At 42.9% G+C, this 15,212-nt stretch overlaps 1 protein-coding gene across 2 annotated transcripts in view; it reads right to left on the reverse strand.

Moving 5' to 3' along the window:
- FHIP1A (FHF complex subunit HOOK interacting protein 1A) overlaps nt 1–15,212 on the reverse strand; it is a 325,704-nt gene that overhangs the window by 8,263 nt on the left and 302,229 nt on the right. For both annotated transcript variants that reach the window (XM_049905183.1, XM_049905184.1), the window contains exons 11-12: nt 7,041–7,219; nt 6,548–6,686 (exon numbers count right to left, since the gene is read on the reverse strand). In XM_049905183.1, coding sequence (XP_049761140.1) covers nt 6,548–6,686; nt 7,041–7,219 — 318 coding nt within the window. The remainder of the gene's footprint in view (nt 1–6,547; nt 6,687–7,040; nt 7,220–15,212) is intronic.

Below are 15,212 nucleotides of genomic sequence, written 5' to 3' on the forward strand. Positions count from 1 at the left end.
TTTAACATATTCAAGTGATTTGCATTTTCATATCAAATCAGTTTCCTAATTAAAATGGTTGCAATTCCCTGACTATTTAATTCCTGAACATCTTCAGCCCCCATGTATTTGTAGGAATGACTTATGCCTCCTTCTGCCCCTACCCAAACAACCTCGTTATTCCCCATAAATCATCGTATTCAAGTTCTTCATTATTCTGGCTGCTTTTTGGAATTTAGTCCCATTTTTCAACACTCTTCTCAGAGTGGGAAGCCTTAACTACAGTGCTAAAAATTCCTGACATTTATAGTACTTTCCACATCACACTACTCTAGTCTTTAGTGTTAAAAGAAAAGCTTCCATTTTACTGCTTAAGACATCCTATTAAGTAAATTAAAGCTTGTCACAGTTTGTGCCATGAAGAATTGGGAAAGTTGGGAATGTGTCTGCTGCTACCTTTCAGCAAAAACTCACATCATGCCCTGACGATAGAGTGAGGACAAGAGTGTTGTTGTTGTTACTGAGGCACACTGTCAACCTTGGAGACCGCTCTGCTCCTCTCCACTAGCCCTCAAGCACTGCTGCTCCCCAAGGGGCCCAGCAGAGCTCATAAAGGAAGCTGATTTGGATGCCAATGGGCAGTATTTGGAGCCCTGGTGGCACAGTAGCTGTGTTCAGCTGCTAACCAAAAAGTCAGCAGTTCGAATCTACCAGCTGCTCCTTGGAAACCCTATACGGCAGTTCTACTCTGTCTGTAGGGTTGTTATGAGTAAGAATCGACTTGACAGCAACGGGTTTGGGTTTCTTTTTTTTGAGGAGGGGGTTTGAGGGCAGTGGTTAAGCACACGGCTGCCAACCAGAAGGTCGGCAGTTCGAATCCACCAGTCGCTGCATGGAAGAAATATGTGGCAGTCTGCTTCCATAAAGATTACAGCCTTGGAAACCTTATGGGGCAGTTCTACTCTGTCATATAGGGCCGCTATGAGTCAGAATTGACTGGACAGCAACGGGTTTGGTTTTCTTTAGTTTGGGAAGCGAGATTCTCTGGACACTAATTCTAGACTAAGACCTGCCATCATTTATGCTGGTTCCTCCACCTGGGATCCCCTCCCCATATATCTGCACTCATAAATCCTACTAGCCTGAGGGGCAGTGGGTACACAAACTCTGCCACTTACTGGCTGAGTGATCTCAGGCAAACTTTCTTTACTTTTTTGTGTACTTTTATTTCCTCATCTGTCAAAAGCTCACAGGTTACTGTGAGGATCAAGTAAGTTAATAAGTAGAAAGTACACAGTGACCTCTTGATAAGTGTTAACAATCATCATCATCATCAACTCAGTTGCCACTGACTTCACAAAGCATTTCCTGTTTCCTGCCCCTAGAAATCATTCCTGTTCTAACCTCCAACCCCACTTATCTACACTTAAGCCTGGCACTGTTATTTATATATTTTACCTCCTCTACTAGACTTTGAGCTTTTGTAGGACTGAGCCCCTATCTGATAATTTATCCTTCACACCTCCGAACACAGTCCCTATTGATAGCAAAAAATCCCAGTGCCGTCGAGTCAACTCCAACTCATAGCGACCCTGTAGGACAGAGTAGCACTGCCCCATAGAGTTTCCAAGGAGCGCCTGGCGGATTCAAACTGCCGACCTGTTGGTTAGCAGCCATAGCACTCAACCACAGCAGCAGCTAATAAACACCTGTTGAATGAATGAGTGACAGAACCAACCACATGAGGTCTTCCCTACTCCCGGTCCCTGCTGGAGCTGGCTCGTCCTTGTCATTCCTCGTCTTCATCTTTCTCCTTCAAATTCACTCCTCTTCTTCTCCCCTGAAAAGGGCTTTTTTTTCAGTGGTTCATTTATCTAGCTTGAATCCATGAATAGAAAGTGTCATTACCAAGGCTCATGTATCCAGCCTGAATCCAAAAATTAATATTGTCTCCACTGAGGCAGGAGAACACTCAGCGAGGGAGACCAAGGACTTGAAGGGCAAATCCTAAAGTGGTTTCATCAGCGGCTGGAACGCAGTGACATGGGCTGGCCTCCAGAGTACTGGCCTTTCACTGTGTCATGAAGTACCATCAAGCTCTTGATTCAAAGGCAAGGAGACCAAGTTATGGTCCCTACTGACAACCAGCTGTTGGTATGCTGTTGTTGTTGTTAGATGCCACTAAGTTGGTTTTGACTCATAGCAACACAATGTACAACAGAACGAAACACTGCCCGGTCCTGTGCCATCTTCACAATCATTGTTATACTTGAGCCCACTGTCAGAACCACCATGTCAATCCATCTTGTTGAGGGTCTTTCTCTTTTTCGCTGACCCTCTACTTTACCAATTATGCTGTCCTTCTCCAGGGACTGGTTCCTCCTGATAACACGTCCAAAGTATGTGAGATGAAGTCTCGCCATCCTTGCTCCCAAGGATCAATCTGGCTGTACTTCTTCCAGGACAGATTTGTTCATTCTTTTAGCAGTCCATGGTATATTCAATATTCTTCACCAAAACCATAATTCAAAGGCATCAATTCTTATTTAGTCTTCCTTATTCATTTTCCTGCTTTTGCACACATACGAGGTTACTGAAAATACCATGGCCTGGGGTAGGCTCACCTTAAGTCTTCAAGGTGACATCTTTGTTTTTCAATACTTTAAAAGAGGTCTTTTGCAGCACATTTGCCCAATGCAAGGCGTTGTTTGATTTCTTGACTGCTGCTTCCGTTGGCATTGATTGTGGATCCAAGTAAAATGAAATCCTTGACAACTTCAATCTTTCTCCGTCTATCATGATGTTGCTTATTGATCCAGTTGGGAGGATTTTTGTTTTTTTTTATGTTGAAGTGCAATACATACCGAAGGCTGTGGTCTTTGATCTTCATCAGTAAGTACTTCAAGTCCTCTTCACTTTCAGCAAGCAAGGTTGTGTCATCTGCATAATGCAGGTTGTTAATGAGTCTTCCCCCAATCCTGATGCCCCGTTCTTCTTCATATAGTCCAGCTTCTCGGATTATTTGCTCAGCATACAGATTCAATAGGTATGGTGAAAGGATACAGCCCTGACACACTTTCCTGACTTTAATCCATGCAGTAACCCTTGTTCTGTGCAAACAACTGCCTCTTGATCCATGTACAGGTTCCTCACAAGCACAATGAAATGTTCTCGAATTCTCATTCTTCGCAACGTTATGAATAATTTGTTATGATCCACACAGTCAAATGCCTTTGCGTAGTCAACAAAAAGACTTGTGGTAGAACTTCTCAGTTTCCTTCTCTGTACAATGGGAATAACACCTGCCTGGCCTCCCTTCCAGAGTTAGAAAGCAATGAAAGTGCTCTGAATATGAGTAAATACAAGGCACTGCTACTCCATGGTTTGGAAGGTGCTTGAGGGGAAAAATAAAAGCCTGACAAGTGGCTGAACCTCAGAGATCAACAGCCTCAAGACAGACAATGTGACAGCTGCACAGAATTCACCTGCTCCAGGGTGGCCGTCACAACGACACCCACTGCTGCTTGAAGCCTTAGTGAGAAGGCTCATTTTCACCAGGGCTGCCAGAAGGCAAGGGGAATGTGGGGGCTGCGTGGTGGGGCAGCTCGGGCTGCAGGCGCCTGGGGTACACCCACATAAAGGACTCAACAGGCACACACAACACCAGAGGAAAAGGTAGGGAGGACAGGAAATATAAATAAATGTCAGCATCAGGAGTGGTTTTCTGAAATGTTGCCCTGAGTCTAAAAATCTGCAGCAGAGGGTTTTCAAGGCTAATACCGGGAAAACTGCAGAAGTCAGGGGAGAAATACATCACACGCTCGTCATCTTGCCAGCAGTACTAGGCAAAGGGCACAGCACACAGACAGTGGAAACCCAAGTGGCTGGCCCATTAGCACACTTCTTAATGGTAAAACTGCTCTGTGTCCCAGTGAGGACAGGGCTCCCAGACTCGACTCACTCACAGCCGTCACATCATCCTTAATGCATCAGAAGTCAGGTTTGTACGAGGGGACAGGAGCCTTTCTCACTCTGTAATTGAGAAGGTTTTTAAAGTTGGAGGGAAGGTGTCACTTTGCTAACCCGAAAGAAGCTAGAAACTTAATGTGATGAACTCAATTAAAAGAAAAGTCTTCTATCCCAAGAGAAGCTTCCTACAAGTCAAAGTCCCCCAAATGTCACAGACCCTAAAGCCACCGACTGCAGTTGACTACTCTGACAACCGTATGAGTTGGGAAAACGTTCCCCTGGGCACATCTCTGGCAACCGTAGCTGTCGGTCTGAAGCCAGGGCAAAGCATGAATTGTGAGCAAGCCCACCCCTCCCTCTCCCTGAGCGTGTCGGCTAAGGCCCAGGGCACAGTGTCGTCAAGGAAGCCCAGGAGGTCGGCCTGCATTTGTGTGCGCGCTCATCACCATGAATCAGGCAGGGCCGTCTTGCCCACTTAAGTTTCAGGATCCTGCCTCACTACCCTGGGCCTCCAGCTCCATCTTCCTCATCTGAAAATGAAGCAAACTGTACCCATTTCACAGTGTTGTTTGAAAACTGACTGCCTGGGAAAGCACTTCACAAACTATAAGATACAACGAAGACCAAGCCTACAGTACAATGTAAGTTCTGCTTCTATATGTTGTTGTTAGGTGCCAACGAATCGACTCTGACTCACAGTGACCCTATAGTGATGAAACACTGTCCAGTCCTGCACCATCCTCACAATTGTTGCTGTTTGAGCTCACTGTTGCAGCCACTGTGTCAATCCATCTTCTGTACAGTAGATTGCAAAAACAGCATACTTCCTTGCAGCTCTTTCCACCAAGAGGCAGGGCTTGTCCTCCCTTCTTGAATCTGGGCTGGCCCTGTGACTTGCTTTGGCCAATAGACACAGCAGAGCTGACCTTGTGTGGGCCCCAAGCCTGAGCCTCAGAAGATTTTATATGCTTCTGCTCTCGCTCTGGAACCCTACAGCTGTGACACTGATGAGCCTGAGCTAACAACCGCGTGATGAGAAGCATATATACCCGTTAGCTCCATCACCCCAGCCAACGGCCACAGACGTGAGTGAGGGCATCCTAGACCTCCAGCCACCCGCTGATGGCAGACACACGAGGGAGTCCGGCCAAGATCAGCCGGGCCTGGCCCAGATCAGCAGAACCACTCAGCTAACCATATAGACACAGCAGCAATCATAAATGGCTTTGTTTTAAGCTGCTGAGGTTTTGTATGGTGTGTTATACACAAAAGCTAACTGGTGAACCTTGTCTCCCAGGTGGGTTATAGCACCATGCTCCCTGTTCAGGAGGAATGCAACTAACAGGCTGACTGTCAATGTGGTTAGTAGAGGCCAGATGCAGCCCACCTTCCCATCAAGAAGTGGGGGCTTCTTTCTCCCCAGGAATGGCCTTGCCTGCTGAAGCTTGACCCTCTTATTTTACCGGTGGCACAAAGCCCACCTTTCTTTCAAAATCTGACTCTGGTACCCTAAGAGCGCATCAAACCCAGAGTTCTGGAGAGATGGAGAACCAAGCCTTTAGTTAAGAGTCAAAGGGCCTGACTCTCTGGCAATGTGACCAAGACCACACAGCTACACAGAGGCAGGGTCAAGCCTCCCAAGTTCTTGGTTCTTTTCAGCTTCTTTGAAAGGTTTAGAAAATTGCCCCAAGTCACATGCCTGTAGCCCACTCCCAGCCTTGTTTCTGAGCATGTGCCTGGAGCCCAGGACGGAGAACCCCAGTCTCTCCATTGCTTGCCTGCCACAAGAAGCCTGACTTGTCTGTGTGGAGTAAGCGAAAGCCAGGGCAATATGGGGCACTTTGTAGTTTGTGCTCACCAAGTCCTAAGTCACAGCTCAGAAGACAACTGCTTGGTCAACAAATTCATCCAACCTGGGTCTCATTGAGGCAGAGCCGTGGGTTTCAGGCCTGGCCGGCTGGCAGGCCCACCCCCAGCTCTTCCCTCAGCACCGACCCCCACCCCCCCCCCCCCCCCCCCGCCACCAGCTCCACCACAGCCCTATCTCACCACCTCCTCTACGGCAGAATGAAGGTTCTCTCAGGAATTTTAGGCTGAGCATAAACGTCACTTTCCCGAGTCCAACCAAGCAGTTTTTATGTCCTAGAGCCCTAAAGCACATCTATTTTTGGCCTGAGAAGCTCTGAAAACATAAAGAAAACAGATGTCCTCCTGAGGATCAGGCTGGCCAAAAAGATGTCTTGGGTGTACACAAAATGCCTCTTTCTAGCTGAGTTATTTACTTCTAGCCTGACAGTAACCCACATATCAGCCCCTTCCTTAAACCACTCTAAGGAAAATAAAGCCCTCTAGGTCCTTCAGAGTAGGAATAAATCAGGTGTGGCCAGGTGGGGGCAGGTTCTTCAGACCTTTCCTTAGATTTAAGAACACTAAGAGCAGACCCCTTCCTGTTGGGTAAAAATGAAAATATTTTTAGCTGCTTCCAGAGCCCAGGAACCACTGCAGCATTTGTGAACCCAAATAAGATACCCAAACTAGGAAGCTGGAGCAATAGAGGAGAGCCGTTTAAGGACAGACACCGTGGGAAAACCTCGGTTACCTTTGGTTAGTGACTCAGGAGCCATATCGGACATGTCCACTCGGAAAAGCAGGTATTGCTGGGCTTGTAAGAGGAGTCCTGGGAAATCTCTCTCCATGGAAGCAAACTGTTCAATTTTGTTTTTCACAGATGCAAGGACCTGTCAAAACCAACATTTATGATGTTAATGCTTCACAACAGAATCTCATCCCCAGTTATCAATATATCTTTCAGGTGTGGCCCTCACTGCAGGAACTATTACGACATTAGGCATTTGCTCATCTTTAACTGCCTGGGTGTTCTTGGTAGGGCACCCTCGAAACATCAAAATAAATGAAGCTTTGCAGTTTGTCTAGAATAATCTACACAACCAGCTTAATAGGACAAGGAAGGAAAGGAAATAAATTAGAACAGAGGGATTTTTTTTTAAAAAACACAAGTGGAAGGAAAAAAGGAGCCCAGCGAATTAGCACCCATGAAGTCAACAGGTTGGATATGGGCCCAGCTAACATACCTGATAGAGAGAGCGTACACTTGGCTGGAAGACCATGTTGGTGTTGAGCAGAAAAGAGCGAAGGAGTGGTTGGGGGTAGCTGGCTAACTGAGTGATGATCCCAATAAGCAGCAAATTAACGTGCAAAGAATTCTCCAGCATGTTCTCCAGCTTTGACAGGACCACGCTGATGAATGGGCCTGCAGAAGGAACACAAGGCTTCAGGGCTTGCTAGGCACACAGGGACATCTTTCCTCAACAACCAAGGAGCCACCGGAGCCACAGGCTCCAAACCACTGCAGGCCACGATGTACAAACCTAGACACTCAAATACAGCCAGGTCTTGTCCTGCCTCAAAACAAAAACAAACCACCCCCTCACCACACACACGCACATACACAAAAAGCAGAAGGATTGAATGGGAGCTATTATTTTGATTCTGTGAATAGTTTTAATACTCTGAAAATTATCAGACTTGAAAACAATCAGACCATGAATAATGTTAAAGAATTAAAATATACTTCCCCACACTGTTTCTGCATTTCTTGGGGCTGCCAGTGCTTAAAAACGTGACATGTGTCATCTCATGATGCTGTGTGCTGTAGGGCTTCATATAAACATTAAGCAAAAAAAGCCCACTGCTGTTGAGTCGATTCCAACTCACAGTGACCCTACAGGACAGAGTAGAACTGCCCCAAAGGGGCTCTAAAGCTGTAATCTTTAGGGAAGCAGACTGCCACATGTTTCTCCTGCAGAGCAGGTGGTAGATTTGAACTGCCAACCTTTTGGTTAGCAGCTGAGCGCTAACCACTGAGAAACCAGGGCTCCTTGTACTAACATTACACATTGTCAGAAGTTTGGTAACACAAAAATCTCTATGTTATTAAACAATACCAAACACATATAAACCAAGTTTACCAATCAGCAACACTGTGAATAGTAACTGTCCCAAACAAGAACCCTGTGAAGATTTTGTGTGTCAGGTGTGACCATGTGGGAGAATGATGAGAAAAGAAAGTGTGAGTGAAGGCCTGGGCTGTAACTCTGGAAGCCCTGGACAACTCAGTAACCACGCTTTAAATTTAGGATTAGAATGAAGGGACTCAATTTTGGGAGTTATAGTTTGGCATTTTATAGGTTCGTTAAAAAACAAAATCCACCTGACTACAAAAGCAGTTCCTTAAAAAAATTAGGCAAAAAGAAGATTCTACTAATGTGGGTTGCTAGAAAATTAATATGCTTTATGTTTGAGTTCACTGAAGGCGAGGAAAATCAAGAAAAAAATCTCGCATTAAAAAAGTTACTTATGAGAGGGTCAAGATGGCAGAATAGACAGGTGAGCCCTCTTACAACAAAGACTTGAAAAAATAAGTGAAACGAGTATATTTAGGAGAAGTTTTTTAGGAGCCCTGAACATCGAAGGCAAAGTTAGAAAACGAACTGAGCAGCAGGGGGAAGAACTGATAATTCAGAAGCAGAGAGGAGTCGCTGGAGCTGAATTGCCGGGGGCCCTCAGGCACCATTCCCGGGAGCGGCTGCGGCAGGCTGCTACTGTCTTTCGGCCACAGTTTCCTCAGGGAGAAGAGCCAGCCACACACACTACTCACACCTCCGGAACCAGAGAAGAACGGCGCTCTCGGCAAAAGCTCAGTACTTGCATATATTTTACTGCAACTCCTCCCCCCACCCCCCCCCCCACCCCGCCACCAAGCCGGCTTCAGTGGCTGTTGATTTCCCTGGGCCAGAGATAGGCCCTGTCTAGCACCTAGAGCCATCCTCCTGGCCTTGGAGAAAGAATAAATTCGCAATTAGGGTAAAAGATAATTTGCCAGCTCTACTAACCGGGGAACTCAGGACAGAAGCAGCTCCTTTCCAGGCATAAATGGTCCGTGGACTCTGAGTACGTTTCCCCCCTTCATGGACCTGTGTGGGCCTATTTCAGGAGAATAGGCCCCTGTTGACAGACTACACCAGTTTCAGCTATATGGTGAAGAGGTGGGTGTTTGATGTTTGACACCACTTTGCCTATTAAACAGGGTCCTCACCTACCCACATCAGGAGCCTAAGGACTAGTGGCTCCACTCAGGTCACCCAGGCACCCACGACAGAGATCCAAGGATAACTAGTACCTCCCAGACCTCACAACCAAGAACATTGGGTGCCCATAGTCCATCTGCAGAACTCACCCACCTGTACTAGGGAAGAGGGGCATGCTTTCCTCAGAGACACCTAGGGGACGATTCTCAGCCCCCTGCCTTATTCAGAGTGTGACCCCCTGCTGCAACCAGATACTGGTACCTACACCAATCACTCTGCCCCTCTAAGGCTGTAGGACAGAGCCTGTACCACACACTTGATGATCAGCTACCTGGACACCTGAGCTGAATTTACACAAGAAAAGTGAATAGACTCCTAGACCAATATACCTGATAACAGCTCTAGCCATCTGGGGACAGGATGTCAGAGCTCCAAAGGCTAAAACAATCAAGCTAGCTCACTCAAGCAACCCATCTGGGCACAGCAGAACAAAACAAAGCAAGAAGCTATGACATGGTAAGCAAGCATAAAATAAACTAATACAATAACTTATAGATGGCTCGGAGACAACACTCAATATCAAGTCACAAAAAACAAACAGACCATGATCACCTCAATAAGCTCTCAAAACAAAGAATCAAGGGATTCTTCTAGATCAAACTGCCTTCCTGGAATTACCAGATGCAGAATAAAAAAGATTAATGTACAGAGCCCTTCAGGACATTGGGAAGGAAATCAGGCAATACGCAGAACAAGCCAAGGAACACATAGGTAAAGTACTTGAAGAACTTAACAAGGTTATTCAAGAACATAATGAAAAATTTAATAAGCTGCAAGAATCCATAGAGAGACAACAATCAGAAATTCAGAAGATTAACAATAAAATTATAGAATTAGACAACTCAATAGAAAGTCAGAGGAGCAGAATTGAGCAAGTGGAAGGCAGAATCAGTGAACTTGAAGAAAAATCAGATAAAAGAATTTTAAAAAATGAAGAAATCTTAAGAATCGTGTGGGACTCTATCAAGAGAAATAACCTACAAGTGATTGGAGTAGCAGAACACGGAGGGATAGCAGAAAATACAGACAGAATTGTTGAACATTTCTGGGCAGAAAACTTCCCTCATATAGTAAAAGATGAGAAAATATCTCTTCAAGATGCTCATCGAACTTCCACATGAGGCAGATTTTAAAAGAAAGTCACCAAGACAAGTTATAATCAAACTTGCCAAAACCAAAGATAGAGAATTTTAAGAGCGGCGAGGGATAAACGAAAAGTCACCTACAAAGGAGAGTCAGTAAGAATAAACTCGGACTATTCAGCAGAAACCATGCAGGCAAAAAAGCAATGGGATGACTTATATAAAAAAATTGAAGGAAAAAATTTGCCAACTAAGAATCGTACATCCAGAAAAACTGTCTCTCAAATATGAAGGTGAAATTAGGACATTTCCAGATAAACAGAAGTTTAGGAAATTCGTAAAAACCAAACCAAAGCTACAAGAAATACTAACGGGAGTTCTTTGGTTAGAAAATCAATAATATCAGATATCAAACCAAGACTAGAACCCTGGACAGAGCAGTCAGATGTCAACCCAGACAGAGAAATCACAAAAATAAATCAAGATAAAAAAACGCACGAAACAGGGAAACAGCGATGTTATTACGTAAAAGAAGACAATATTTAAACAATAAAGAGGGACTAGGAAACATAGTCATATATCTTTCATATGGAGAGGAAGAAAAGGCGATATAAAGAAATAAAAGTTAGATTTAAATTTAGAAAAATAGGGGTAAATAAAACGTAAGAAAAAAACAGAGACTCCACAGAAATAAAATCAACAACAACGAATATGAGGAAAAGATGATATATAAAGATAAACTACTTAGCACAAAAAATTAAGTGGGAAAAAGAAACTGTCAACAACACACAAAAAATACCATTAAAATCATAGCACTAAATTCATACCTGTATATAATTACGCTGAATGTAAATGGACTAAATGCATTGAAAAGTGAGATAGACAGCTCTACAGTAACAGTAGGAGACTTCAACAAACCACTTTTGGTGAAGGACAGGACATCCAGAAAGAAGCCCAATAAAGACACGGAAGGTCTAAATGCCACAATCAACCAACTTGACCTCATAGACATATACAGGACACTCTACCTAACAGCAGCCAAGTATACTTTCTTTTCTATTGCACATGGAACATTCTCTAGAATAGACCACTTATTAGGTCATAAAGCAAGCCTTAGCAGAATCCAAAACACTGAAATATTTCAAAGCATCTCGGCACTAGTTTTTTTTTTTTTTTTTCCTCTGACCATAAGGCCATAAAAGTAGAAGTCAATAACAGAAAAAGCAGGGAAAAGAAATCAAACACTTGGAAAAAGAACAATACCCAGCTCAAAAAAGACTGGATTATAGAAGGCATTAAGGAGGGAATAAAGAAATTCATAGAATCCAATGAGAATGAAAACACTTCATTATCAGAACCTTTGGGACACAGCAAAACCACTGCTCAGAGGTCAACCTATATCAATAAATGCACACATACAAAAAGAAAAAAGGGCCAAAATCAAAGAATTACCACTACAACTTGAATAGAGAGCAACAAAAGAAACCCTCAGGTACCAGAAGAAAGCAAATAATAAAAATTAGAGCAGAATTAAATAGAAAACAGAAAAACAATTGAAAGAATTAACAAGACCAAAAGCTGGTTCTTTGAAAAAATTAACAAAGTTGATAAACCATTGGCCAAACTGACGAAAGAAAAACAGGAGAGGAAGCAAATAAACTGAATAAGAAATGAGATGGGTGATATCACAACAGACCCAACTGAATTAAAAAAAAATCCTATCAGATTACTACGAAAAATTGTACTCAAAGCCTAGAAGAAACGGATGAATTCCTAGAAACACACCATGTACCTAAACTAACACAAACAGAGGTAGAACAACTAAATAGACCCATAACAAAAGAAGAGATTGAAAAGGTAATCAAAACACTCGCAACAAAAAGAAAAGCCCTGGCCTGGGCAGCTTCACTGCAGAGTTCTACCAAACTTTCAGAGAAGAGTTAACACCACTACTAGTAAAGGTATTTCAGAGCATAGAAAAGGACAGAAAACTATCAAACTCATTCTACGAAGCCAGTAATATCCCTGATACAAAAACCAGGTAAAGACACCACAAAAAAAGAAAATTACAGACCTATATCCCTCATGAACATAGATGCAAAAATCCTCGACAAAATTCTAGCCAATAGAATTCACCAACATATCAAAAAAATAATTCCACATGACCAAGTGGGATTTATACCAGGCATGCAGGGATGGTTCAACATTAGAAAAACAATGAATGTAATCTATCATATAAATAAAACAAAAGACAAGGATCACATGATTTTATCAATTGATGCAGAAAAGGCATTTGACAAAGTTCAACACCCATTCATGATAAAAACTCTCAGCAAATTAGGAATAGAAAGAAAATTCCTCAACATAATAAAGGACATTTATACAAAGCCAACAACCAACATCACTGTAAATGTAGAGATTCTGAAAGCATTTCCCTTGAGAACGGGAACCAGACAAGGATGCCCTTTATCACCACTCTTATTCAACATTGTGCTGGAGGTCCTAGCCAGAGCAATTAGGCTAGATAAAGAAATAAAGGGCATCCAGATTGGCAAGGAAGAAGTAAAAGTATCTCTATTTGCAGAACACATGATCTTATACACAGAAAACCCTAAAGAATCCTCAAGAAAACTACTGAAACTAATAGAAGAATTCAGCAGAGCATCAGAATACAAGATAAATGTATGAAAATCAGTTGGATTCCTCTACACCAACAAAAAGAACATCGAAGAGGAAATCACCAAATCAATACTATGTACAGTAGCCCCCAAGAAGATAAAATACTTAGGAATAAATCTTACAGAGATGTAAAAGACTTATACAAAGAAAACTACAAAACACTTCTGGAAGAAACCGAAGAAGACCTACATGAGTGGAAAAACGCACCTTGCTCATGGATAGATAGGAAGGCTTAATATTGTAAAAATGTCTATTCTACCAAAAGTGATCTATAGATTTAATGCAATTCCTATCTAAATTCCAACGACATTCTTTAACGAGATGAAGAAACAAATCATCAACTTCATATGGAAGGGAAAGAGGTCCTGGATAAGTAAAGCGTTATTGAAAAAGAAGAACAAAGTGGGAGGCCTTACTCTACCTGACTTTAGAACCTATTATACCACCACAGTAGTCAAAACAGCCTGGGACTGGTACAACAACATAGACCAATGGAACAGAACTGAGAATCCAGATATAAATCCATCCACATATAAGGAGTGGATGACAAAGGCCCCAAATCAGTTAAATGGGGGAAAAGACAGTCTTTTTAACAAATGGTGCTGGCCTAACTGGATATACATCTGCAAAATAATGAAATAAGACCCATACCTCACACCATGCACAGAAATGAACTCAAAATGGATCAAAGACCTAAATATAAAATCTAAAACCATAAAGATCATGGAAGAAAAAATAGGGACAACGTTAGGAGCCCTAATACATGGCATAAACAATATACAAAACATTACTTACAATGCAGAAGTAAAAGTATACCTGGAAGCTCCTAAAAATCAAACACCTATGCTCATCCAAAGCCCTCACCAAGAGTAAAAAGACCACCTACAGGCTGGGAAAAAGTTTTTAGCTATGACATTTCCGAGCAGCACCTGATCTCTAAAATCTACACGATACTGCAAAAACTCAACTACTAAAAGACAAATAATCCAATTAAAAAACGGGCAAAGGATATGAACAGACACTTCACTAAAGAAGAGATTCAGGTAGCTAACAGATACATGAGGAAATGTTCATGATCATTAGCCATTAGAGAAATGCAAATCAAAATTACAATGAGATTCTGTTTCACTCCAACAAAGCTGGCATTAATCCAAAAAACACAAAATAATAAATGTTGGAGAAGTTGTGGAGAGACTGCAACACTTATATACTACTGTTGGGAATGTAAAATGGTACAACCACTTGGGAAATTGATTTGGCTCTTCCTTAAAAAGCTAGAAATAGAACTACCATACAATCTAGCAATCCCACACCTTGGAATATATCCTAGAGAAATAAGAGCCTTTACATGAACAGATATGTGCACACCCATGTTCACTGCAGCACTGTTTATAATAGCAAAAAGATGGAAGCAACCAAGGTGCCCATCAATGGATGAATGGATAAATAAATTATGGTATATTCACACAATGGAACACTACGCATCAATAAAGAACAGTGATGAATCTGTGAAACATTTCATAACATGGAGGAATCTGGAAGGCATTATGTTGAGTGGAATTAGCCAATTGCAAAAGGACAAATATTGTATAAGACCACTATTATAAGATCTTGAGAAATAGTTTAAACAGGTAAGAAAATGTTCTTTGATGGTTACGAGAGGAGGGAGGGAGGGAGGGGGTATTCACTAATTAAATAGTAGATAAGAACTACTTTAGGTTAAGGAAAAGACAACACACAATACAGGCGAGGTCAGCACAACTGGACAAAACCAAAAGCAAAGGAGTTTCCCGAATAAACCGAATGCTTCGAAGGCCAGCATAGCAGGGGCAGGGGTTTGGGGACCATGGTTTCAGGGGATATCTAAGTCAATTGGCCTAATAAAATCTATTAACAAAACATTCTGCATCCCACTTGGAGAGTGGCGTCTGGGGTCTTAAATGCTAGCAAGGAGCCATCTAAGAGGCATCAATCGGTCTCAGCCCACCTGGACCAAAGGAAAATGAAGAACACCAAGGACACAAGGTAATTACGAGCCCAAGAGGCAGAAAGGGCCACAAAAACCAGAGACTACATCAGCTTGAGACCAGAAGAACTAGATGGTGTCCGGCTACAACCAATGACTGCCCTGACAGGGAACACAACAGAGAACCCCTGAGGCAGCAAGAGAGCAGTGGGATGCAGACCCCAAATTCTCGTAAAAAGACCAGACTTAATGGTCTGACTGAGACTAGAATAACCCCAGTGGCCATGGTCCCCAGACCTTCTGCTGGCCCAAGACAGGAACCATTCCCAAAGCCCTCTTCAGACAGGGATTGGATTGGATGTTGAAATA

Source organism: Elephas maximus, chromosome 13 (assembly GCF_024166365.1).
Source record: "Elephas maximus indicus isolate mEleMax1 chromosome 13, mEleMax1 primary haplotype, whole genome shotgun sequence".
NCBI classification, from domain to species: Eukaryota; Metazoa; Chordata; class Mammalia; order Proboscidea; family Elephantidae; genus Elephas; species Elephas maximus.